The 27,526-nt window shown below is 42.1% G+C and overlaps 1 protein-coding gene and 2 long non-coding RNA genes across 4 annotated transcripts in view; 2 read left to right on the top strand and 1 right to left on the bottom strand.

Annotated features, from left to right (window-relative positions):
* Positions 1 to 27,526, top strand: part of tex2 (testis expressed 2) — a 159,208-nt gene that overhangs the window by 78,191 nt on the left and 53,491 nt on the right. For both annotated transcript variants that reach the window (XM_034191025.1, XM_034191026.1), the window contains exons 3-4: positions 13,841 to 14,041; positions 23,049 to 23,412. In XM_034191025.1, coding sequence (XP_034046916.1) covers positions 13,841 to 14,041; positions 23,049 to 23,412 — 565 coding nt within the window. The remainder of the gene's footprint in view (positions 1 to 13,840; positions 14,042 to 23,048; positions 23,413 to 27,526) is intronic.
* LOC117528394 lies at positions 490 to 12,097 on the top strand. Its single transcript, XR_004565753.1, has 3 exons — positions 490 to 732; positions 1,772 to 1,775; positions 12,084 to 12,097. It is a non-coding gene; the product is annotated as an uncharacterized LOC117528394 (long non-coding RNA).
* LOC117528395 lies at positions 3,548 to 27,526 on the bottom strand. The gene is made up of 3 exons (XR_004565754.1): positions 27,237 to 27,526; positions 15,853 to 15,855; positions 3,548 to 3,560 (listed from the first exon to the last, which is right to left on the bottom strand). It is a non-coding gene; the product is annotated as an uncharacterized LOC117528395 (long non-coding RNA).

Raw genomic sequence — 27,526 nt, 5'->3', positions numbered from 1 at the left:
TGTCGGAAGTGTTCAGTAGTGCTGCTTGTTACCAAAAATGAAACCTAATATCTGTTTTCTGTATAAAATTGACTTTTCACTGTGTGGATTCGGTTTTTCATTATAGGTGAACTTGTTGAAGGTCTGAATTATTCAGCATGGCAGACAGAGAAAATGTTCAATGCTATACCTTCCGGAAATATTTTATTGTGCTGATGCCCTTGATATGACTGACGCGGGACCAGATCGTATACAGAAAATAATAAATTCAAGTGAACAGAGAGATGACCAGTATCATGTATTGTGATTTAGCACAAGACCTAAGATTTAACCCTAATCTGCACATACAATGTCACAGATACTTTGTATCAACATAAACATCCAAAATACATGTCAGCAGATATTTGAAAAAAGGGGGATATCAAGGTAATCTAAAAGTAAACCTCCTGCAAAAAGGTATTCTTAGTCAAGGTCATTTGAATTTAGAAACCACTGCATATTTTGGTGGTGAAGTGTCTACCAAGGGATCCAAAAAAAAAAAAACATCTCATTGGCGGCCAGTTAGCCAGTGCAGTACCAATGATGTACCTGGTAAAAAGGCCATGAAAGATCAGATACTAGACATCTGTGATGAAAGAGGGGATGAAAAGGCTGATCTTGTATGTTTGCGGATACTGGGAGCCCCATCAGATCTGCATGGAGCAGATGCCCAGTATCACAGAGACGGTTTGAAGGAGTTCAAAGGTGCAAGAAGTAAACAGCTATCTGAAATCAGAAGAGGTCAGGACAAGAATTTGGCCCTAACAAAACTGATCACAAAAATGAAGGATGATCCTACACACATATGGACATCCATTGACTTACATGAAACATTTCTAGAATTTCCAGGAAACCCATCTGATGCATACACCAGAAAACACCTGATCGCCTGTCTTTGTGAAGACTTAGGTGATGTTACGTAAGTTTAATGATGAAGGTGAAGTGTTGTGCGAGATTGGTTGGTTTGCTTTAAAAGGCACCATCCAGAAAAGGTCAAGTTGGTCTGTGCTGCACCTTCTGCAGTTGACTGTAAAATATATGATGGTAATGAACACCTGTACCACTTCGTTTGGCCAAAGATAGGTACAGTTGCAGGGCTGGATCCAGAGAGAAAATCTGACAGATGCATTTTTGCCCAAGGATAAAATAAAAATCATACGCATCTTGTTATTCAATAATCTTCATTCTTTTATTTGTGTGCAACATACACTGTCACACTTCTTTTAATATATTTTTTATACTTCATGGACCATAGTGAACACTTCTTATTTGTATAAATATGATGTCCTAAAAACAACAACACTATAACAAAAATTGACATGGTGGATCCTTGATCTCTGGACATAAATAGGAATAAACAAAATCTGTAGTTTTTGTCAAAAGCATTTCCTTTCAGACATTATTGGCATGAATGTCTTTCCATATATCTGAGCTGAGCTCTTGCAGTTGCTGTACTGCACGTCAGGATGTAATTTGTAAAGAAATACAGCACGTCTCATTTTGGGAGGAAAAAAAACGTTTTAGTCGATTGTAGTTTCTTGTCTATATTACAACGTTTGTAAGGTTCAAGGTTCAAAGAGTCTTTATTATCCCCAAAGGGGCAATTTGGTTTGCAGCAGCAGCAAAATTACACACCAATTCACACATCCAGTAAAACAATAACACAAAAAATAGACAATTAAAAAGATGAACAACAATTACAGTTACAAAGACTGGTTTAAAACACCAACTGCAACCGGAATAAAAGAATAAGAGGTGTCATTTTATTTAAAGCGGCAATTCATTTTGAAGTTATTAATACCGACTGGACTCTGTCTCGGCAGAGAGCCACGCAGCGTTTGGAGCTGTGCCAACGGAACGGAGGACGATTCTCGTTTCTTGACTGCAACAAGACAAGAGTCCTAGTTAGTGACTTTAATCCACACAAAAGTGACTCATGGTATTTTAATGGCTTTGAGAGGGGTTAAGAAGCAGACTTGCCATTTCTGAAGCGAATCAAAGAACCAACGAGCTAGTGGATCGAAGCATTGCTTCAAGGGTTCATGCTTCAAAGTGGAGTCGCGCTGCAGAAACGGTTCGTTACAGACCCGCTGCAGACCAAACCCTGAACATCCGACTTTATTTGTACGTCCGTATGACTCTGAAACTCGGAAAAATCTGTATAATTTACGGACAATCCGTATAGGTTGACATGTATGGTCAGAAAACCACTGAAAATGTAATTTCAATCATCATAGAATGCCTTTCAAACACACTATTGTCTGAAAACTATTTATAAACCACTCACCGTTTCTTGCTGAAATAAGCGCCCAATTTTCTTTGCACAACTTTTTTTCCTGGATGCCATGATCATCGACTCGACTGGACTGACGCTATTTTTGTTTGATCTGGTTTGAATTTTCCTGTGTACACCTGCGTGGTGCATTGTGGGATCAAATCAAAAGCTGTGTTCACCGCAGGGACACGTTCGGCACTATTTGGGATTATTCAAGATTTTTTTTTTTTTTTACCAATGACGAACAATGCGTAAAAAAATCTGACCGATGCAACTGCATTGGTCCAAACCGGTCTGGATCCGGGCCTGAGTTGGTGACCTCATTGAACGATTTGTGAAATCTGTGAGGGGGGAAGCAGCATGAGGTGGTGGTCATATTCCATCCCTACAATATGAATTCTGTCAAAACACATGAGCGATCACGTTGGAATGATCCCAACAGAGCATGACTTGCAGCAGAATACTGCTTTGTCCTCAAGGGAGGTAATCACGAAATCCAGCAGAAACAAGGAGAAGCTGATCAACTTGATTTGTCGAGCAGAGACTGAAAGCAGGCTGCATCTTATTGGAGACAAAAAAAAACACAGGTTTGGACACGAGGAAGCAGATGTGAATATCATTGCTTACATGTTGACATCCAGAGACAATGGAGCCAAGAACATTCAAATCACAGCAGATGATGCTGACATATTTGTGTTGCTCCTCCATTTCTACTGGAAGCACAAGCTGATTGTTCCTGTGAACATGAAGCAAAGCAATGGAAACTTCATTGATGTAAAGGTGACTGCTGAGCAGTGATGCCAGTAATGTGTTACTTAGTAATGCGTTACTCTAATCTGACCGCTTTTTTTCAGTAAGGAGTAATCTAACACGTTAATTTTTCCAAATGAGCCATCAGATTAAAGTTACTTCTCCAAGTCACTGTGCGTTAGTATTATTTTTGCATTGCGGGTCAATCGCAGCATTAAACTGGCCCATGGGCAGGGGTCGGGGTTTGACTGAACTGCCCACTTCACCCACTTTCAGCAAGCTGTGAGCTTTTCATCCGCAGTTTTCTGCAGCAGTTCTGAAGTGAAGAAACAGTTGGCGTCTCTCAAAGCGCAGTGATGACTGCACACCTGCATTGAGCTTTGCAAAGACATTTTTATGCTTTTTTCCCCTTTATTTAAAACTCTGAGGCGCTCCGTGTGTCCTCGGTAAAAACAGCTGATCTGCGGCGCATTAACAACTAACACTTTTTTTTCCCACCCGACGGCACCTAAACTCTCTTTCTTAGGATGACATGATATAAAAAACACTGAGGAAACTTTCTTCCCTGCCAGTCTGGTCATGTTTTCTGCATAAATAAACATTATCCATTCTTCTGCTCAAAAGCCAAAGCAGGGACAAATCCAGATGGAAAGGGGGGCGTGGAGAGGGGCAGGGACGCACCCCCCTCCCCCCAAAACACCCCTAGAATAAAGGTCCACTTTTGAAGCCTTTTTTTTGCTACTACTACTACTACTACTGCTGCTGCTGCTTATAATAATAATTTCATCAACTAAAATGTTTAGAGAGAATTTGAATGTTAGAATTTAATAATTACATTTATAAATAATGTAAGTTAGAAATGGCAAGTTTTACTGTTATAGTGCTGTCGACAGTTAAATATGAGGTCAAGAAAGAAAGACTGACTTTATTTTTTATAAAACAAGTATTTATGTTCATTGAAGTCAAGAAAGGGTGACTATAAATGGTAAAATGGTAAATGGACTGCATTTATATAGCGCTTTTCCATCTGCATCAGACGCTCAAAGCGCTTTACAATTATGCCTTACATTCACCCCGATGTCAGGGTGCTGCCATACAAGGCGCTCACTACACACCGGGAGCAATAGGGGATTAAAGGCCTTGCCCAAGGGCCCTTAGTGATTTTCCAGTCAAGTGGGGATTTGAACCCATGATCTTCTAGTCTCAAGCCCAACACCTTAACCACTAGACCATCACCTCCCCAGAGTGAGTACTAGCAAAATGGGTTATCATTTTCATGTTGAAGTGGCGGGGGGGGGGGGGGGGGGGGGGGGGGGGTTAGGGTTAGGGTTACTCACTTTTAAAATTGAGTAATCAGTAAAGTATCTACAGTGACCTGCAAAAGTATTCATACCCCTTGAACCATTCCACATTTTGTCACATTACAACCACAAACATAAATATATTTGATTGAAATTTTATGTGAAAGACACATAAACAGAAAGTGATATACAAGTGTGAAGTAGAAAGGAAATTATACATGATTTAAAACATTTTTTACAAATAAAAACTGAAAAGTGCAGTGTGGAAAAATATTCAGCCCCCTTTTTTCTGAGTGCAACCAATTCCCTTCAGAAGTTGCCTGATGATTGCTGAATGATCGAATGTTGACCTGATGACTAAATAGAGTCCACCTGTGTGTAATCTAATCTCAGTACAAATACAGCTGCTCTGTGACGGCCTCAGAGGTTGGTTAAGAGAATATTGGGGAACAAACAGCATCATGAAGTCCAAGGAACACACCAGCCAGGTCAGGGATAAAGATGTGGAGAAGTTTAAAGCAGGCTTAGGCTATAGACAGATTTCCCAAGCTTTGAACATCTCACGGAGCACTGTTCAATCCATCATCCCGAAATGGAAAGAGTATGGCACAACGGTAAACCTACCAAGACAAGGCCGTTCACCTAAACTTACAGGCCGAACAAGATGCAGCCAAGACGCCCATGGTGACTCTGGACGAACTGCAGAGATCCATAGCTCAGGTGGTGGAATCTGTCCACAGGACAACTATTAGTTGTGCACTGCACAAATCTGGCCTGTATGGAAGAGTGGCAAGAAAAAAGAAACATTGTTAAAAGAAAACCTCTCGAAGTCCTGTTTGCAGTTTGCCAGAAGACATGTTGGGGACACAGCAAATATGTGGAAGAAGGTGTGTTGGTCAGATGAGACCAAAATTGAACTTTTTGGTCAAAATGCAAAACGCTATGTGTGGCGGGAAACTAACACTGCGCATCACTCTGAACACACCATCCTCACTGTCAAATATGGTGGTGGCAGCATCATGCCCTGGAGGTGCTTCTCTTCAGCAGGGACAGGGAAGAGTTGATGGGAAGATGGAGCCAAATACAGGGCAGTCTTAGAAGAAAACCTGTTGGAGTCTGCAAAAGACTTGAGACTGGGACGGAGGTTCACCTTCCAGCAGGACAATGACTCTAAACATAAAGCCAAAGCTACAATGGAATGGTTTAAAACAGAACATACTTGTGTGTTAGAATGGCCCAGTCAAAGTCCAGACCTAAACCCAATCGAGGTTCTGTGGCAAGATCTGACAACTGCTGTTCACAAACACTCTTCATATAATCTGACTGAGCTTGAGCTGTTTTGCAACGAAGAATGGGGAAAACTTTCAGTCTCTAGATGTGCAAAGTTAGTACTAGAGACATACCCTAAAAGACTTGCAGCTGTAATTGCAGCAAAAGGTGGTTCCACAAAGTATTGACTCAGGGGGGCTGAATACTTTTGCACATTGCACTTTTCAGTTTTTTATTTGTAAAAAATGTTTTAAATCATGTATATTTTCTTTCTACTTCACAATTATATACCACTTTCTGTTGGTCTTTCACATAAAATTCCATAAAATATACGAGGTCTATTAGAAAAGTATCCGACCTTATTATTTTTTCAAAAACCATATGGATTTGAATCACGTGTGATTACATCAGACATGCTTGAACCCTCGTGGGCATGCGAGAGTTTTTTCATGCCTGTCGGTTACGTCATTCGCCTGTGGGCAGTCTTTGAGTGAGGAGTCGTCCACCCGCTCGTCGATTTTTTTCATTGTTTAGGAATGGCTCAGAGACTGTTGCTTTGTTTGGTAAAAATTTTTTCAAAACTGTAAGGCACAACTGAGTGGACACCATTCAATAAATTCAGCTGGTTTTCGGTAAAAATTTTAACGGCTGATGAGAGATTTTGGTCTGGTAGTGTCGCTTTAAGGACGGTCCACGGCGCCTGACGGCGATCTGCGCTTCGAGGCGGCAGCGTCTCGCCGTTTCAAGTTGAAAACTTCCACATTTCAGGCTCTGTTGACGCAGTAAGTCGTCAGAGAACAGAGAACTTTCAGAAGAAGTCGGCATGAGGAGTTTATTCGGACATTCCATTGTTAACGGTCATTTTGTAATGAAAGAACGTGCGGGCAGAGTCACACGTCGGACCGGACCCGACCGCGGGGGGTCGCGGCAGGAAAAACACCTCCGTTGGAAATCTTAACGGGCAAGTTGGAACATGCCCAAGCTGTTAAACAATTTCTCAGTTACTCACTTGTTGAAAGCCATTAAAAGCCGCCTGAATTCTACAAATGGTTTTCAACACGGAGGTGTTTTTCCTGTCGCGGCACACACAGATTCACCGAGTCGTCACGGAAACGACTCGGCGAATTTGCGCGCACGTCTTTCATTAAAAAAATGTCCTTAAACAGTGGAATGTCCGCATAAATTCCTCATGCCGGCCTCTTCTGAATCTTCTCTGTTCTCTCACGATGTCCTGGGTGAATTAAGCCTTAAATTAGGATGTTTTAAGCTCGAAACAGGCCGACGACAGCGCCTGGAAGCGCTGCAGGACGTCCCGCTCCGTGGGAAGTCCTTACACCGACAGAAACACCCCATAATCTCTCATCAGCCGTTAAACTTTTCACAGAAAACCATCTTAATTTCTCGAATAGTGTCCACTCGGATATTCCTCACAGGTCCAGAAAAAATGTTGATAAAGCAACGCGCGCCGTCTGGAGCAGCGTGTGAAACAAAGGAATTCAGCCGAGAGGGCGGGACCACATCTCACTCAAGGCCTGCCCACAGGGAAATGACGTCACCGACACGTGTGAAAAAACTCACGCATGCGCACGAGGGTTCAAGCATGATTGGTGTAATCGCATGTCATTCAAATCCATATAGTTAAAAAAAAAATAAAAGGGTCGGTTTATTATCTAAGAGACCTCGTATTTATGTTTGTGGTTGTAATGTGACAAAATATGGAAAAAGTTCAAGGGGTATGAATACTCTTGCAAGCCACTGTAAGTTAATTTTTCAATGAGCAGTCAGTAATCAGTAATTGGATTACTTTTTCAAAGTAACTGGCAACACTACTGCTGAGGCACTGTCAGAAAAAAAAACGTGGATCTACTGTCACTTCATGCCATTACTGGGTGTGACTCTGTGTCATATCCTTTCAGAAAAGGAAAAATCACAGCACTCGGTGTTTTGATGGAAACTATAGATATTCAGTTGCAAACAAAGTGAGAGAAAGGATGTGCAAACAGCAGGGAAAATCTTCTTTGTCTGGCTTTAATGTGGTAAACAAACTAGGGACCTGAATATGAAGCAACTCAGGTTGAAGATTTTCACCTCCAAAAAGGTGAAAACACCCCGAATCAACATGTTGCCTCCCACAGAGGATTCCCTTAGCATCATGTCCTCCGGGCTCACCTCCAGGCTATGACATGGGAGTTACTGATGGTTGTTTCATGCTCTTGTGCGGCAAATATGCTTTGCTTTACAAAAAAGTGCTCTTTTGTATCTTCAGCATTGTCATGCACAAGATATTACAGATGTGAGTCTACAAATAAGTGAAAAACATTCATACTAAAGATACTGTTGATGATGAAAATGATGATGATGATGAAGATGTAGCCTAGGAGTAGGAATGTCAAAGTTTTTCTTAGTTACCATGTACAATGAATACTTAGTATGTTATTGTGACCAAACACAACATGCACATACAGATAAGGTATTAATCCCAAGATTAACAATCCATCCACATTCTAAACAATACGGATCGTTATGACTATAGTTGATGCAGAAATTACATGTGAAATTTGCTTCTCTATGTATCTGACCCCTATTAATATAACTGATGTTACTAATTGCATGCTGAGTCTTCAAGAGTTGACCAGTTGCTTCAAGGATTTGATTATCTTTGATCAGACAGCCACTTAAGAAATATTCATGTATACTTAGATAAGTCTTGAAACATATGTTTTAGTTTTATTTGAAAATGTAAAAAAGAAAAAAAAATTAAAACTAAAAACCAAACAAAGAACTGGAATCTCTAGCTGGCCTCATCATGGCTCAAGAGCTTACAAAGAAGCTGTGACTTTCATTAACTAGCTAGAAAATAACTCAAAATATTAGTTTTAATTATTCAAAATTCAATGAAAAAAGCTAGTAATGCAATCGAAAATTAGCTTTATATGTGAAATAAATCAAAATTTTGTGTTCATGTTACATTATGTTGAAATAGAAATACTGAAATACATTGCAAAAAGGAAGACTTGAGCCCGTAATTTTATTCCAGAATAAAGCATTGATTATCATGTTTGAAAATGTGCAAATTAGCTAATACCTAATTCAGCGGATATTTTATAAATAATTCCGTCCATCCATCCATCCATTTTCTTCCACTTTATCCGGAGTCGGGTCGCGGGGGCAGCAGCTCAAGCAAAGCGTATTTATAAATAATATCATGCAAAATAGACATTGGAGGATATTTGCAGTACAATATTACATATAATTGATTGAAAATGTGGAACAAGATTTATACTATATCTGTAAAAGTGAAGAAAACAATTTTGCTGATGACAATTTGGAAAATATGCAACTTTACAAAAATGCTCAAAGATGACAGAGTGTCATCATTCAGTTTCCTATAACCACTGCTATACGCTGCTTCTAGGTTCAGCCTCTCTGCTGCCTGACTATTACAGTGGTGTAGCAGTTCAAGATATACCACTTGCCCAGACTATATTCTGGTTTAAAGTGGGTCAGCACGTTTTATTCCACCGGGTGTATTCTGGGCTAGTCCAGTTTGTACCACAGGGTAGTGGCATAGCCCGAAATGGAACCTGGGGTATAAACTAGACCGGGCTGCTTTGTATTCCAGGGTATATTTTGCCATTGGTACAGTCTAGCCTGCTACACTGGGTTGGACCCATGGCATAGATTCCAGAAGGTGCTAAAAACATTCCTCAGAGATTTTGGTACATATTAGAATTGTAGCATCACATGGTTGCCACACCTTTACACCACTACCACTAGCCTAAATTGCTGTATTGCTTGTTAAATTCTGACTCTACCCTCTGAATGGTGTTGTGTGGGCCGCTGAAGAGGAGGTACTGCTGGCCCACCACCACCAGATGGCGCCCTGCTTGAAGTGCGGGCTTCAAGCAGGAGAGGGCGTCATAGCAACCGGGAGTGACAGCTGTCACTCGTCATCAGCACCAGCTGTCACTCATCCACATCACCACCACCTTAAAGGCCGGACTGCAACTCCACCTCCCCGCCGAGAAATCAGCTACCTTGGAGGTAATTTCTCTGCTGTATTTAACGCTGACTAATAGTCTGAACTTCTTTGCAGCCGTTTTCCTGTGGTGTTGCCTTATCTGTGGGATTGGCGTTTGGTGTGATCAGCGACGACTTCGCTTCACACCCCAACCAGATAAGTGGTTAGACAGGAGCTGCACGAGTGTGTGACTGGAGGTGGAGGTGCTCCCTCCCAAAAGAACACAGACTGTGGGATTACTGAGTGTGCGTACTCACACTCACCTGTGCTGTTTCTGTTCTCTGCCAGCAGTGCCAGGTCTGACAGCTGGAGATGGTGACCACCTGGGGACTCGGGACTTGGCGGCTCCGGTGTGTTCTTCAGATCCGTTGGCGGCGAGGGCCGTGTGGGATCCGGCTCGGTTCTGGACGGGCGTCTCCTATCCTCAAGCCTGCCCACACGTCACCCAACATGTAATTGACTGTAGTTCCAAACTTGTCTGTATTCTGTTGTGCACAATTTACAACATTAAATTGTTACTGTTTGGCTTATCCATTGCCCGTTCTTTTACGCCCCCTGTTGTGGGTCCGTGTTCCTACACTTTCACAACAAATGGCACCACAGATTTCGAGTCACATCATATTAGGTAACGTTTATATAGTCTTGTGTTGTCCACTTTTGGTGAGCCTATATCCATAGTAGCCTTTGTTTCTTGTTCTTGACTGACACTAGTGACACCTGGTGTGGTCTTCTGCTGCTGTTGGTCATCTATTTCAGGGATCAAACTTGTGACGTCAAAGACGTTCTGGTGCATGAGTTGATTGTAACAAGTGTTTGCGTTTTTATCAGCTTGAACCAGTCTGGCCATTCATCTGTAGGGTTGCATATCAAGAACCGTTTCTTTTCGGTTATCGTTAAGAATTGATTCGATCCACCGACATCAATAGCCTTTTTGCTTAACGATTCCCTTATTGGTCCTTCAGAGCGGCCGCTGTTTTTGAGGGTGTTTGTCGGGAAAATGATCATGTCTCTACCTTGATTACAGACCCTACAGCGGCTCTGTAATCAACCGCATCTGCAGCACAACTCCACTTTGAAGCGTGAACCAATGAAGCAGTGCTTCGATCCACTGGCTCATTGGTTCTTTGATTTGCTGCTCTTTAGAAGCGGCAAGTCCCCTTCTTAACCCCTCTCAGAGCCATTAAAATATGTCAATCATGAGTCACTTTTGTGTGGATTAAAGTCACTAACTGAGACGCTTGTCTTGTTGCAGTCAAGAAACGAGAATAATCCTCCATTCCGTTGGCACAGCTCCAAACACTGCGCGGCTCTCTGCCGAGACAGAGTCCGGTTGGAATTAATAGCTTCAAAACAAATTGCCACTTTAAATAAAATGACACCTCTTTCCAAACGCTGTAATACAGACGATAAACTACAATCGCCTAAAACTTTTTTTTTTCTTCCCAAAATGAGACATCCTGCATTCTTTATGAATTACATCCTGATGTGCACAAAGCGAGTTGCAAGAGCTCAGCTCAGATGTATGGAAAGACATTCATGCCAATAATGTCTGAAAGGAAATGCTTTTGACAAAACTACAGATTTTGTTTATTTCTATTTATGTCCAGAGATCAAGGATCCACCATGTAGAGTTTATTTATGTCCAGAGTTTAAGGATCCAGTGACCAATTTCATATTTATTTACTTTAAGACTCAATAAAATGTTGTTGACATAGAAAACCTGTAAAGCCTACTTTTAGTACACAGAAAATTCACAAGAGGTATTGATAAGGGAATCAGTAAGGAATCGGATTGATAAGTGGAATCGATAATGGTCTCAATATCAATAAAATCTTTTCACTACCCATCCCTATTCATCTCTGACCTCTGCCATTAACAAGGCACTTTTGCTTCATGGATGGGTCTTCTTTTTGGACCATTCTCTGTTGCTGAAAGTCCCAGTCGATCAGCAGTTTGTGAAATCCTCAAACCGCTATGCCTGGCACCAAAAATAGAACTTTGAAAGTCACTTAAATCATCTTGTTTCCCCATTCCGATGCTTGTTTTGAACTTCAGCAGGTCTTCTCTGTCTACATTGCCAAAATGCATCAAGCTTCTGCCACATGATTGGCTGATAAACTGTGTGCTTCAATGGGCAGATGAGTAGGTGTCCTAACAAAGTGGCCAAGGAGTGTGTACAGTATATGTATGATGTTTCATTAAACAAATATCCTGTGTCGTTTTAATGTTAGAACTGTCACAGTATCTTGAACTTTGCATTCTTGGCAAGCACATTCTAAACGCAAATACTGAAAGCACTTTTATCTGCATTTCCTGGGTGCCATTGACTTGTATTTATTGTGGTGCTCCGTTAAACTTCAGTTTATTGATCAGGTATTTTTTTTTTCCCCGGTATTTAATTGACTGCAGTGGAAGGTGCCATAAAACACTATAAAAGTGTTGCATTCAGTGCTGCTGTAAAAATGCACCAAAACACTTTAGCATTCAACAGACTTTAAAGCTTTTAATGTGCATAAAATTTTTGAAAAACAAGGAAAAACTGCTAAATATCTAATGTGATCCATAAATGTATACAACATACAAGACAAAATACAGAATTTTGACAGTATTTTTCGGAGTTCTGTGTGTTTCTGTTGTTTTATGTTCATGCAGAAACTGTACTAAGGTAATATTGTTGTTCCCCAGTAAACAAAACACATTTCTATGCTATTGTTTTGTACCCTACATTTATTTTATTGTCTTCATACACTAAAATTTCTCCTGCTGTTCAAATAAATTGGCTTTGCTCAGAGTGCCTCCTTTGGGACTGATAAGGCAGCGGTCTGAATGAGAACAACTGTAAAACCCCTCAGGGACCAGGAACAACACAGTGAAGTTAGGTTACTTTTTCTCGTGTGTTGGCTGGAGGTTGTTTTAAAACAAAGAATCAGACAAAAAAGATCTGTTCCCCTTGTTCTCAATTAAACTTGCTCAGTGTTTTGGAAACTTCCAGGCAAGTGTCCGATTTCCGAAACAAAGGCCCTAGATCACTTGGTATACACAAGCAAGACCACTAATCCAGTTTCTTTCTTTCTTTCTTTGTTGTTTTGTTGTTGTTGTTTTGTTTTGTTTTTTTTGTCTGCATAGAAAAGGTTACATTGTTTTTTCAGTTCTTGTCTAAAGCCAGACAATCCAACGTCCAAATAGTCATTTCAATTTTTAACTATTTTTCTCTCCAAGTTTCAAAACAACTATTTATTGTTGTATATAAGCAATGACCTTGGCTGGCAGAGTAACCTGTGATGGACTGGTGTCCCATCCAGGGGCAGTCATAGACTCTCATAAATTCATGCTAAAGAATCCTGGGATGAGTACAGGCACCAATGGGCCTCACACCCTATACAGGACTTACCTTTTTCAGGGAAGGGCATGTAGATGCAGTGAGAGAGAAGAAAGGATAAAATTGTGGAGAAGACAGTCATAAATTTGGATGTTGGCAGTATGACTGGTAAAGGGAGAGAGCTGCTGACCTGATGAAGAACAGATTGGTAGACATACTAAACGTCCTCGCATCAAGCAACCCAGTCCAGTCGAAGATTCAAGCTTCTCTACTATAAAAAGATAAGAGCTGGAAGTGGAGGTGGAGGTAACTGTAAAGCAAACATAGGGAATTGCTGCAAGAGAGAGCAGGCATAGACCCAAAAACAATATGGCAGAGAGCAGACGTCAAAGTAAAAGCACGAAGGATAACTAACACAGAGAGAGCACAAGGAGAATATGAGTAAATGGACTGTATTTTATATAGCGCTCATCCATCTGCACCAGAAACTCAAAGCGCTTTACAATTATGCCTCGCATTCACCCATTCACACAGACATACACCGATGTCAGGGTGATGCCATGCAAGGCACTCGCTACACACTCTGGGATTAAAGACCTTGCCCAAAGGCCCTTAGCAACTTTTCCGGTCTGGCTGGGTTTTGAATTGAGGACCCTCTAGTCAGAAGCCCAGTGCTTCACCACTAAACCATCACCTCCCCAGTATAAATTACAAAGGCAGAATCAGAATCCCAAGAGGCAAAATATGAACTCCAAACAATGACAGTACAGAGATGAAATGAAGGGTATATAGGGAGAAAGATGCTGAGGATGAAGCTACCAGACACGAGGAAAGGAAAAAGGCATGTTGTCATTGAAAGTTGTAATTTTTCCTTCACAATCAACCAGGGTTGGATGAATGAGATCCACAGCTATGACCCAGAGACGTACCACGCCACCTTGACTCATTCAGTCTTCATCCGTCTGGAGGGGTCTGTCCTGCGTCTGTCTAAACCCAACAGGAACATCTCCCGTCGGGCCACCCACAATGAACCCAAACCTGATGTCACCTATATCAGTCAGAAGATCTATGACCTGACCAACAGCAAGGTGCGGTGGCTCAACACATTTCTTTGTGTATATTGAGTGTTGATCCCATAGGTCTGCATATTTGAAGGAAAGTCTGAACCATTTGTCACTTCATTGTGTCATAGAGAAAAGCTCATTCTCGTACAACTACCCTTTATTTTCTGCAAAGAAGAGGACGGTTTTTCAAAAAGTCACCTGCCTTGAGCAAAATTTATACTAGAATGCCCTTCTTTTGGATTTCACTGACGGCCCTGTCTTCAATTCAATTAGTGCCAAATCACAACAGAAGTCATCCTAAGGTACTACAAATGAGTAAGGTCTTGCCTTACCTACCCCCTCAGCATTTGAGGCATGTCCGACCACACATTATTGTCTATGCAACACAAAATATGAGCACAAACGTGGGCGCTACTCTCAAAGGGGTTGGTTAAAGTCACCTACTTAATTGTGGGCATAACATTAACCAGAGTGTCACATGTCACTTCTTTTAAAACTGAGTGTGCAAGACACTCAGCAACCTGGTATTGAGAATGCAAACACAAGAGGCTTTCTGGCAAGGTAACAGATCATCACCAACCTCAGAGAGCATCAGCACACAGTGGCCATCAAAGCTCCCTGAGGTGAAGCAGGAAGGTGATGATTTGTTTGTTCTATGACATTTATTCCATTTGGTATTTGTTTTTAATTTCGTTTTTTGTGTATGCAAGCACATTTTGCATGTTTTCCCCGTGTTGGTGTGGGTTTTCTCTGGGTGCTCTGGCTCTTGCTCCCACATCCAAATTGTCCGTAGGTGTGCATGTGTCCCTGCAACAGACTGACATGCTGTCCAGGGTGTACTCCGCCTCACGCCTTATGACTGCTGGGATAGGCTGCAGCCTCCCCCTCCCCCCATGACCCTTAAATGGAGTAAGTGGTTGAAGATGAGTGAGTGTATACAAGCAAGATTATGTGCTTCGTGAACCTGCTTAAGGGTCGCTTCACAGATAGTACGAATACGTACGAGGGTAGGCTGAAAAGTTCTAAGGCTGACTATGATGCAGTTGTCGAATTGAACAAATTCAGGGTTATTTTTCTACATAGTCTCCCTGTAACTCCACACACTTCTTCCAGCGGTGCTTGAGTGCTTCGATTCCCTTGACATAGAAGCTTTCATCTTGAGAGTCAAAATAGTCCTCAACGGCAGCCATCACCTCATCATTGCTCCGATAGTGCTTCCCAGCCAAGTTTTTTTTCAGGTTTGGGAACAGATGAAAGTCCAAGGGTGCCAAGTCAGGGGAGTATGGTGGGTGATCTACCAGTTCGAATCCACACTCGTGGATAGTGGCCATGGCCACTGTTGACTTGTGAGCTGGGGCATTGTCTTGATGGAACACCACCCCTTCTTTTTGATAGCCTCACGTAACTGTCTCAGTAGGTTAGAATAGTACTGTCCATTTATCTTTTGTCCCTTTTCAAGATAGTCCACAAACACAATGCCCTTGGCATCCCAGAAAACTGAAATCATGACCTTCCCCGCAGACAAAACAACCTTGGCCTTCTTTGGATGTGGTGACCTTGGGTGTTTCCACTGCATTGATTGTTTTTTTGTCTCTGGTTCAAAGTGGTGAACCCAACACTCATCATGGGTAAGAAAACATTCTATGTAATTGGCTGGATCCTCTTCAAATTGCGCCAAGTTTGCCTTCGACATGACTAGTCTGGTGCGTTTCTAATCAGGCGTCAGAAGACGTGGCACCCACCGAGCTGACACCTTTGACATGATCAGAATTTTGGCTCTCTGTTGGGACTGTTTACACAGAGACTGCTACCTGCTGCTTTGGACTTGAATTAACAGTCTTTTTCAAGACTTTTTTACTTTTTTACCTTTTTACTTTTTTTTTTACTTTTTTACTGTGCTCCAACGCCTAAGGAAGACCTCTAACGGTCAAAACATCGCGACGGAGCACTTTTATCAGCTAACTTTCATCAGCGTTGGCAAGCTAACTAGCTTGCTAACGCTTTCGTTTTTATTTATTTTTATTTTTTATTTTTTTTTTATTTTTTTTTTTTCTCTTTTAGCACTGTTGTCGTGCATTATCTGTGCTGCTCCACAGCGTGTTTAGTTGATTTTTATTTTATTTTAGCACCGTTGTCGTGCGTTGCCTGTGCTGCTTCATGGCCTGTCTGGTGCCTTAACTAAAGCACTCCTTCTGCTGAATCACCTTTAAATTATTTACACATTATTCACTTTGTGTGTTTTTAGGAATCCGCTAGGTTGCGTAGCTACTAGCTCTTAGCCGATTTAGCATGGCGGCTTCTCCTGTCTCTCCCGTACTTTTCTGCTCTGGGTGTGAAATGTTTAGTTATTCCTCGGCCTCCTTTAGCAGTAACGGTACTTGTAATAAGTGCAGCTTATTCGTAGCTTTGGAGGCCTTGCTGGGCGAATTGGAGACTCGGCTCCGCACCGTGGAAAATTCTACAGCTAGCCAGGCCCCTGTAGTCGGTGCGGACCAAGGTAGGTTAGCCGCCGCTAGTTCCCCCCTGGCAGATCCCGGGCAGTCGGGAAAGCAGGCTGACTGGGTGACTGTGAGGAGGAAGCGTAGCCCTAAACAGAAGCCCCGTGTACACCGTCAACCCGTTCACATCTCTAACCGTTTTTCCCCACTCGACGATACACTCGCCGAGGATCAAACTCTGGTTATTGGCGACTCTGTTTTGAGAAATGTGAAGTTAGCGACACCAGCAACCATTGTCAATTGTCTTCCGGGGGCCAGAGCAGGCGACATCGAAGGACATTTGAAATTGCTGGCTAAGGCTAAGCGTAAATTTGGTAAGATTGTAATTCACGTCGGCAGTAATGACACTCGGTTACGCCAATCGGAGGTCACTAAAATTAACATTAAATCGGTGTGTAACTTTGCAAAAACAATGTCGGACTCTGTAGTTTTCTCTGGGCCCCTCCCCAATCGGACCGGGAGTGACATGTTTAGCCGCATGTTCTCCTTGAATTGCTGGCTGTCTGAGTGATGTCCAAAAAATGAGGTGGGCTTCATTGATAATTGGCAAAGCTTCTGGGGAAAACCTGGTCTTGTTAGGAGAGACGGCATCCATTCCACTTTGGATGGAGCAGCTCTCATTTCTAGAAATCTGGCCAATTTTCTTGGATCCTCCAAACTGTGACTGTCCAGCGTTGGGACCAGGAGGCAGAGCTGTGGTCTTATACACCTCTCTGCAGCTTCTCTCCCCCTGCCATCCCCTCGTTGCCCCATCCCCGTAGAGACGGTGCCTGCTCCCAGACTACCAATAACCAGCAAAAATCTATTTAAGCATAAAAATTCAAAAAGAAAAAATAATATAGCACCTTCAATTGCACCACAGACTAAAACAGTTAAATGTGGTCTATTAAACATTAGGTCTCTCTCTTCTAAGTCCCTGTTGGTAAATGATATAATAATTGATCAACGTATTGATTTATTCTGCCTAACAGAAACCTGGTTACAGCAGGATGAATATGTTAGTTTAAATGAGTCAACACCCCGAGTCACACTAACTGTCAGAATGCTCGTAGCACGGGCCGGGGCGGAAGATTAGCAGCAATCTTCCATTCCAGCTTATTAATTAATCAAAAACCTAGACAGAGCTTTAATTCATTTGAAAGCTTGTCTCTTAGTCTTGTCCATCCAAATTGGAAGTCCCAAAAACCAGTTTTATTTGTTATTATCTATCGTCCACCTGGTCGTTACTGTGAGTTTCTCTGTGAATTTTCAGACTTTTGTCTGACTTAGTGCTTAGCTCAGATAAGATAATTATAGTGGGCGATTTAATATCCACACAGATGCTGAGAATGACAGCCTCAACACTGCATTTAATCTATTATTAGACTCTATCGGCTTTGCTCAAAAAGTAAATGAGTCCACCCACCACTTTAATCATATCTTAGATCTTGTTCTGACTTATGGTATGGAAATAGAAGACTTAACAGTATTCCCTGAAAACTCCCTTCTGTCTGATCATTTTTTAATAACATTTACATTTACCCTGATGGACTACCCTGCAGTGGGGAATAAGTTTCATTACACTAGAAGTCTTTCAGAAAGCGCTGTAACTAGGTTTAAGGATATGATTCCTTCGTTATGTTCTCTAATGTCATATACCAACACAGAGCAGAGTAGCTACCTAAACTCTGTAAGGGAGTTAGAGTATCTCGTCAATAGTTTTACATCCTCTTTGAAGACAACTTTGGATGCTGTAGCTCCTCTGAAAAAGAGAGCTTTAAATCAGAAGTGTCTGACTCCGTGGTATAACTCACAAACTCGTAGCTTAAAGCAGATAACCCGTAAGTTGGAGAGGAAATGGCGTCTCACTAATTTAGAAGATCTTCACTTAGCCTGGAAAAAGAGTTTGTTGCTCTATAAAAAAGCCCTCCGTAAAGCTAGGGACATCTTTCTACTCATCACTAATTGAAGAAAATAAGAATAACCTCAGGTTTCTTTTCAGCACTGTAGCTAGGCTGACAAAGAGTCAGAGCTCTATTGAGCTGAGTATTCCATTAACTTTAACTAGTAATGACTTCATGACTTTCTTTGCTAACAAAATTTTGACTATTAGAGAAAAAATTACTCATAACCATCCCAAAGATGTATCGTTATCTTTGGCTGCTTTCAGTGATGCCGGTATTTGGTTAGACTCTTTCTCTCCGGTTGTTCTGTCTGAGTTATTTTCATTGGTTGCTTCATCCAAACCATCGGCATGTTTATTGGACCCCATTCCTGCCAGGCTGCTCAAGGAAGTCCTACCATTATTTAATGCTTCAATCTTAAATATGATCAATCTATCTTTGTTAGTTGGTTATGTACCACAGGCCTTTAAGGTGGCAGTAATTAAACCATTACTTAAAAAGCCATCACTTGACCCAGCTATCTTAGCTAATTATAGGCCAATTTCCAACCTTCCTTTTCTCTCAAAGATTCTTGAAAGGGTAGTTGTAAAACAGCTAACTGATCACCTGCAGAGGAATGGTCTATTTGAAGAGTTTCAGTCAGGTTTTAGAATTCATCATAGTACAGAAACAGCATTAGTGAAGGGTTACAAATGATCTTCTTATGGCTTCGGACAGTGGACTTATCTCTGTGCTTGTTCTGTTGGACCTCAGTGCTGCTTTTGATACTGTTGACCATAAAATTTTATTACAGAGATTAGAGCATGTCATAGGTATTAAAGGCACTGCGCTGCGGTGGTTTGAATCATATTTGTCTAATAGATTACAGTTTGTTCATGTAAATGGGGAATCTTCTTCACAGACTAAAGTTAATTATGGAGTTCCACAAGGTTCTGTGCTAGGACCAATTTTATTCACTTTATACATGCTTCCCTTAGGCAGTATTATTAGACGGTATTGCTTAAATTTTCATTGTTACGCAGATGATACCCAGCTTTATCTATCCATGAAGCCAGAGGATACACACCAATTAGCTAAACTGCAGGATTGTCTTACAGACATAAAGACATGGATGACCTCAGATAAAACCGAAGTTATTGTACTTGGCCCCACAAATCTTAGAAGCATGGTGTCTAACCAGATCGTTACTCTGGATGGCATTTCCCTGATCTCTAGTAATACTGTGAGAAATCTTGGAGTCATTTTTGATCAGGATATGTCATTCAAAGCGCATATTAAACAAATATGTAGGACTGCCTTTTGCATTTACGCAATATCTCTAAAATCAGAAAGGTCTTGTCTCAGAGTGATGCTGAAAAACTAATTCATGCATTTATTTCCTCTAGGCTGGACTATTGTAATTCATTATTATCAGGTTGTCCTAAAAGTTCCCTAAAAAGCTTTCAGTTGGTTCAGAATGCTGCAGCTAGAGTACTGACGGGGACTAGCAGGAGAGAGCATATCTCACCCGTGTTGGCCTCTCTTCATTGGCTTCCTGTTAATTCTAGAATAGAATTTAAAATTCTTCTTCTTACTTATAAGGTTTTGAATAATCAGGTCCCATCTTATCTTAGGGACCTCGTAGTACCATATTACCCATTAGAGCGCTTCGTTCTCAGACTGCGGGCTTACTTGTAGTTCCTAGGGTTTGTAAGAGTAGAATGGGAGGCAGAGCCTTCAGCTTTCAGGCTCCTCTCCTGTGGAACCAGCTCCCAATTCAGATCAGGGAGACAGATACCCTCTCTACTTTTAAGATTAGGCTTAAAACTTTCCTTTTCGCTAAGGCTTATAGTTAGGGCTGGATCGGGTGACCCTGGACCATCCCTTGGTTATGCTGCTTTAGACGTAGATTGTGGGGGGGTTCCCATGATGCACTGTTTCTTTCTCTTTTTGCTCCGTATGCATCACTCTGCATTTAATCATTAGTGATCAATCTCTGCCCCCCTTCACGGCATGTTTTTTCCCTCAGCCCCAACCAGTCTCAGCAGAAGACTGCCCCTCCCTGAGCCTGGTTCTGCTGGAGGTTTCTTCCTGTTAAAAGGGAGTTTTTCCTTCCAACTGTTGCCAAGTGCTTGCTCATAGGGGGTCGTTTTGACCGTTGGGGTTTTTCATAATTATTGTATGGCCTTGCCTTACAATATGGAGCGCCTTGGGGCAACTGTTTGTTGTGATTTGGCGCTATATAAGAAAAAAGTTGATTGATTGATTGATTGATTCTAAGTTCTTCATGCAGAATGTGTTCAATTCTCTCACGGAATATTCCCACAACATCTGCTAGCTGATTAATCGTCGATCGTCTGTCGTCCATCACCATTTCATGAACAAGGTCAATGTTTTTCTGGGTTGTGGCTGTCGCAGGCCGCCCAGACCTTGGGTCATCTTCAAGGCTCTCTCTGCCCTCTTAAATTCAGCTGCCCACTTCTGCACTGTAGATATGGAGGGAGCTTCATCCCCTAATGCAGCAACCATATCCGCATGCATGTCCTTGGGCTTTAACCCCTTCTTATGCAGGTACTTAATCACACCGGGATGCCAGATTTTGTCCATTTTTGCCATTTCCCCTCTACCATGAACTTTCAAACTTGGCTATGAACCACAGACTACCTCACAACCTGGAAGAAAATAACACAGTTAGTCATCAGAAGAGTTGAACGTTATGCATGCCAGGTTTTATTGAAATGGCATTTCTCCTTCTTGGTGAGCCTTAGAACTTTTCAGCCTACCCTTGTACAAATCAGGGCGTATCACAGCAGAACAGCTCGTATGAGCAAACCACGAAAACATCAAGCCGACGGGCAGGCGTGAACGAACCCACTGCGACGGTTTTGTGCACACAACAGTGTTGTGCACGAACATGCATGAAACCATCACAGCAGGAACACAGTGCAAGCAGCTGGAGTATGTGTAACCACATCGCGCAGCTACTGTGAAAAATAATACATGCCACGGGATTCTAACTTGCAATGTACAAAAGCTCTGGTTGCCAGCCAGAAACTTTACCACTGCACTACCATTGCTGGCCTGTAAATGGTGCGGAAAATGCCTGAAATTTAAAAAGGACATGGATGAGGTGCGCTGCATGCAGCCGCTTGCAGCCTGGTGCAAAGGCCAAAGATGTTTTACGTATTTCCACGTGAGGACAGCAGGCAGGGACACACACCTCATGGAGGAATGTTGTAAGTTCATGTCCTTCAGAACACGGTACGTGTTCTCCAGCTGGGATGTCCAGGAGCAGAGATCACAACAACAGCGGCTGTGGGTGGACATTCACCCCCTGTCCATTCAGTGCCCAGACCAGTGTGTCACTCTGTATTATGTGGTCATTCATTTTCGTTACTTGTTATGTAATTGCGTATGTAGGTAATGTAATTATTTATATACCTGTCCTGGCGGTGGTTTCTGTGTTTTTAATGTGTGAACTGAGCCATCATCCAGCTGTCAGTGTGCTGTGATCAGCTGACAGGCCCCTCCCCATGCTGTGTGCGATCAGACCTTACTGTACGGGCCCCATGTGATCAGATCTGTACATACATATAAGAATTTTATGCAAGTGTGCCCCCCAAGCACACCACATGTGTTGGCGGGAAGGGGGGGAGCGCGACACACGCGCACACGTGCGAGACACATGCACCACATGTGTGTTGCTTTTTGCAACTCCACAGTAGTGGGGGCACTTAGACAGATTTCACCGCCAGCTCAAACGTGATCGTCTGCTCACCCTTTTTGTGTTAATAGTGTGAATGGCCACACATTTTCTCAGTGCTAAGTGAGCAGTGTTAGATGTTCTTGTGTATCACCTGGAATTTGGCCGACACCTGCCGCAAGAGTGTTTGATGGGCTCTCACAGCGCACTCTCTTTCAGCCGCTGGTGTGTGCAAATAGTTGTTGCAGCAGGTGTACGAGGCGTTGATACAGCTCTGATTTTACACGTATTGCATATGACTCCTGCTTCATGCGCAATTCGACCACATTCGTACTATGTGTGAAGGTGCCCTAAGCAAGGCATATCTGAGTATTACACCCTCTATAGCACAAACACAACAAGAGCAGCATGGTGGTTTCGTGGTTAGCACTGTTGCCTCACAGCAAGAAGATCATGGGTTTGATTCCCACCTGTGGCCTTTGTCTGAGGAGTTTGTATGCTCTCCCCGTGTTTGCGTGGGTTCCCTCCGGGTTCTCTGGTTTCCTCCCACATTTAAAGACATGCAGGTTAAGTGAATTGGAAACTTTAGAATTTTCCAGGTCTCCCTTGCAGAAAAGGTCTTGATCTCAATGACACTAACCTGGTTAAATAAAGGTTAAATTAAAAACACACTGCACTGAACTTTAGACCAGATTTCTATTGGTCTACAGTGCAAATGCATCTTGCTGCGAGATGATATTGACATGCTAGCAATGAGCCTGACCACACCTTACTTTTAGACCAACACAGCCACAAGAGCACAAATTAATGCACTACTACTAGATAATTAGACAAAGTCTAAATCTGTCAGTGGTGGACTGGCATCTCATAAAGCATATTATAACGTCTGCTTTCTGGCGAGCTAACGTGTGTAAGCAGATTTCCAGCTACACGTGTATTGAATGCCTGTTGAAACTTTTGTCCTTTAGATCTATCTGATGCCCCAGAGTCTGGCACGGAAGAGAGTTTGGAACAAGAAGTACCCCATTTGCATTGAGCTGGCAAAGCAGGACGACTTTATGTCCAAGACGCACGGAGAGCAGGCTGAAGCCACGGAGGAGAGAACAGCAGGGCTGAGTGAGAAACTGGAGCGATCAGATAAGAGCGAGAAAGTGGATGAACCGGGATCAGGAGAGGAACCCAAAAAACAAACGTTCCGAGGAGGTGATCTGACTATCTACCTGTTTGGGAGGACAGGCCGGGAAAAGGAGGAATGGTTTCGAAGATTTCTCCTGGCATCTCAGATTAAATCAGTCGGGCGAAGTGTCACTCTGTCCGCCGCCTGCAAGAGTGGTAAGTTTGAGGTTGATCTACAAACACAAAATACAAAGAAACAAAAGTGTCTTTATATCATCCATCACTCTCCATGATCAGTATACAAGGCATTCTTCTAAGCAAAAAATGTAACTTTCCAACCACAAACTATTCTAACATTTTTTTGGACAGACAAAAACACATTGCTTGTTACATTCCCAGTATCATGTCCCACTGACTGGTCTGGAGAATTGCCTACAACCAATAATTTGCACCACTTTTTCTCAAAATTGGAGCAACTTTAACTTTTGACCCCTAGACAAACTGAAATGGACCTTTGTCAACCAATGACCAATGATGCTATTTTAGACTATAAGCATGCATTTTTGGCTACAAAGCGGATCTATTACTCTGATTTGATCAACAAAAACAAGCATAACTCAAAGTTCTTGTTCGACACGTTGGCAACACTTATTCATTGACAACCACCTGTAGTTTGCTCTCCTTTTGCAGCACAAGATTTCCTGAATTACTTTGAGAAGAAAATAGAAGACATTAGGTTAAACATATCCCAGCATGCCTTATCCCAGCCACTACACCCTGCTATTGAGGTGGGCTCCATTACTGAGGTATTACCTAGATTTACAGAAATTGATAGTATCTCACTTGGCATGCTGACAAAACTCATAACGTCAACAAAAAGCACAACCTAAGGACCTGTGGCCCACTCTTGGGCCGACTGTGCTGGAAATTATTAATCTTTCTTTAACTTCTGGATCTGTTCCTAAATGTTTCAAATCTGCAGTGATTAAACCATTACTTAAGAAACCTAATCTTAACCCTAGTGTATTGAAAAACTATCGGCTGATATCAAATCTATCATTTTGCTCTAAAATTCTGGAAAAAGTGGTGTCACGGCAGCTCGTGGACTATCTTACTGAGAATAATCTCTTTGAGCCACTGCAGTCTGCTTTTAGAAAATATCATTCCACAGAGATGGCTCTCACTAAAGGGGTGAATGATCTTCTGCTTACAGTGGATTCGGACACCACTACGGTTCTGGTGCTGTTGGATCTCACTGCTGCATTTGATACAGTGGATCATCATAGTCTACTTGATAGGCTGGAAATCATTTTGGGATTACTGGGAGTGCCCTTGCATGGCTGACGTCATACTTGACCAGTCATTCTCAGTGTGTTTTGTACAGGAACACTACCTCTAACCGTAGTGACATGAAATTTGGGGTTCCACAGGGGTCCGTCTTAGGCCCCCTGCTTTTCTCCCTTTATATAGCGCCCCTTGGGCACATGTTACGGCATTTTGGGATTACCTTTCACTGCTATGCTGATGATACTCAGTTATACATGCCGATAACTGCTGGTAATCCCGTTCACATAAAATTCTTAGAAGATTGGCTGGCATCAGTGAGAAGCTGGATGTATAGAAACTTCCTACATTTAAACTCTGATAAGACTGAAATGATGGTTCTTGGTCCAGTGAGACATCTGCATCAATTTGACCAGTTAACACTCAGCCTCGGCTCGTGTGTCATACATCACACTGACAAAGTGATGAACCTTGGGGTAATTTTTGATCCTACATTGTCCTTTGACATCCACATTAGAAATATTACGAGGACTGCTTTCTTCCACCTGTGAAATATAGCGAAGATTCGTCCCATCCTGTCTATGGCTGATGCTGACACCCTGATCCATGCATTTATCTCTTCTAGATAGGACTACTGCAATGTTCTATTTTCTGGTTTACCGCAGTCTAGCATTAGGGCTCTCCAGTTGGTTCAAAATGCTGCAGCCAGACTTTTGACATGAAGCAGAAAGTTCGATCACATTACACCCATTTTGGCATCTCTTCACTGGCTTCCTGTCCCTGTGAGATCAGATTTTAAGGTTCTGCTACTCGTCTATAAAATTGTTCACAGACTGGCACCTCCCTACTTAGCTGACCTAATTAAACCTTACGTACCGGCCCGGGCTTTGCGTTCTCAGGGTGCAGGACTACTTTGTGTCCCTAGGGTGAATAAGAAGTCTGCAGGTTATAGAGCTTTCTCTTATCATGCCCCTGTTCTGTGGCATGATCTCCCTGCGTCAATAAAACAGTCACATTCTGTGGAGACTTTCAAGTCCAGACTTAAGACACACTTATTTTCCCTTTCATATGGCTAGCATATGGGTATAGTTTTGTTTTACGCTTTTTACTCTTTTAATTTATTTTATTAGTAAACAGAGCGTGCCGCGGCCTCAACTTTACCTAAATTGTGGTTCTTTTAGAGAAGCTTAGGGCTAGTAGCCAGTGATCACCTTAGTATTTGCTGTTTTTCTTGTTGATTAATGTTGGCAAATTATACAGTATTTCTTGTCTTTCTCATGCCTGATTCTGTTTTTTCTCTCTGTTTAAGGTGCAGCTCCATCCAGAGATGAAAGTTGTATTTGTGCTGGCGACCCTCATGTCCTGTGCACCAACAGCATTTCCTGTATATTCGTTTTGTGAATTGTTCTGTAATTTATGTCTGTAGCATGGCCCAAGCAGAAGATCACCCCTTTGAGTCTCGTCTGCTTGAGGTTTCTTCTTCAGAGGGAGTTTTTTCTTACCAGTGTTGCTTCGTGGGTTAGTAAGGTTAGACTTGTGTGAAGCACCTTGAGGCAACTCTGTTGTGATTTGGCGCTATATAAATGAAAATAAATTGAAATTGAAAATTGAAATTGTCACCATTCTTGCTGTTTTTACCCTATAACTCCATAACATTCAGTCACGGGTAGTCCAGTCTATACCCTTTTGGAATCTTTATGATCAGACAAATAATGTGGTACAGTTTTCAATTTGATTGAAGCATTTTCAAAGTTTGACCCCTGTGTAATACTTCAGTTGACCCCTACCTGGCTACCTATTGAAAATTCAAGTGGGCAGTCGGTTTTTCAAAAGAGTAATGTCTAAAGAGTATTTGTGTCAAATTTGGTGCTTGTATCACCATTTGAAGGATTGTTTCAGTTATCTGCTGCACTATTAGTCTTTAGTCATCAACATGGGTGTGGTCGCCTTGTTTAGGATAAAATTTCCTGGTAAACAACACAATTCACTGTGGAGGAACCCAATTACCTTGACCTTCACCTGAATGTCTCACTATTCACTGACCTTGCCAGGACAATTTGGGAATCCACTTACATATGGATCCACCTACATATGATTTGGACCATATTTGGTGCAAATCAGGTTGAAATTCAAATGACCATTTCCCAAATGAACCCTTTAAGGGTGACTCTGGAGTCAAACTTCATCTACATACCATGTTTGGTGTAAACCATACAAAGGACCTAGGAAGACTAGGCCATCGAACAGACAGCAAGACCTTGATGCCAGTGATTCATCTTTGGCAAATTTCACCTTGTCTGGGTAATACAGGAACTAACCAACATATGTGTGACGAGTCTGGTGCAAACTGGAGTGAATGTTCAAATTTTGACCTTTAACCCCAGTGATTGACCCTTCGCAAATTTGACCCCATGTGGGTAATTCAAAAACACACCTACACGTGAAGCAAACATGAATGAAACCAACCCATTGAAGGGCAACTCCAGGATAGAATATATGTATTTTTAATTAGCCGTGTCAGTAAATGTTGATTAGTGTGTTTCAGCCCACTGTGCCTAAGACTTTTGCACAATATTGTGTGTATCCAAAAATGGACTTGGAGAACTCTTAAATAATAGTTGTAATTGTTGATATTGTTATCACAGTGGTCTGAAGTAATTCCAGGCAACCAGACTGCGATCTTAAATTGTGGACTTGTTTTTATTTGTGGAAACATCTTGTGATAAACTGCATGGACATTCAGTCTGCGCATGAACTTAGGGACAGTTGTCCCCCTGAGGAGAGCCGGCAGAGGAGTGTGAACGTGTCAGAGAGATTACACGCACAGAGGAGCAGTGGATTGTCTCGCTGAGCTCCACTGTGGGTGTGCGCGGCGTGCAGAGAGCCCAATTATTAACATGCACATTGCTGGACCATGAGCACAGTGAGCAGACTCACTGAGAAGATGATTAATAATATCTGGCTGTTTTGTGGTTGAACATGACTATTGCAGTGATGATACTGTGAGGCACAGAAGATCTCAGTCAGGCTGATTCACAGAATCTTG

This window comes from Thalassophryne amazonica, chromosome 16 (assembly GCF_902500255.1).
Source record: "Thalassophryne amazonica chromosome 16, fThaAma1.1, whole genome shotgun sequence".
NCBI classification, from domain to species: domain Eukaryota; kingdom Metazoa; phylum Chordata; class Actinopteri; order Batrachoidiformes; family Batrachoididae; genus Thalassophryne; species Thalassophryne amazonica.
This window is presented reverse-complemented; position numbering and strand designations above follow the sequence as displayed.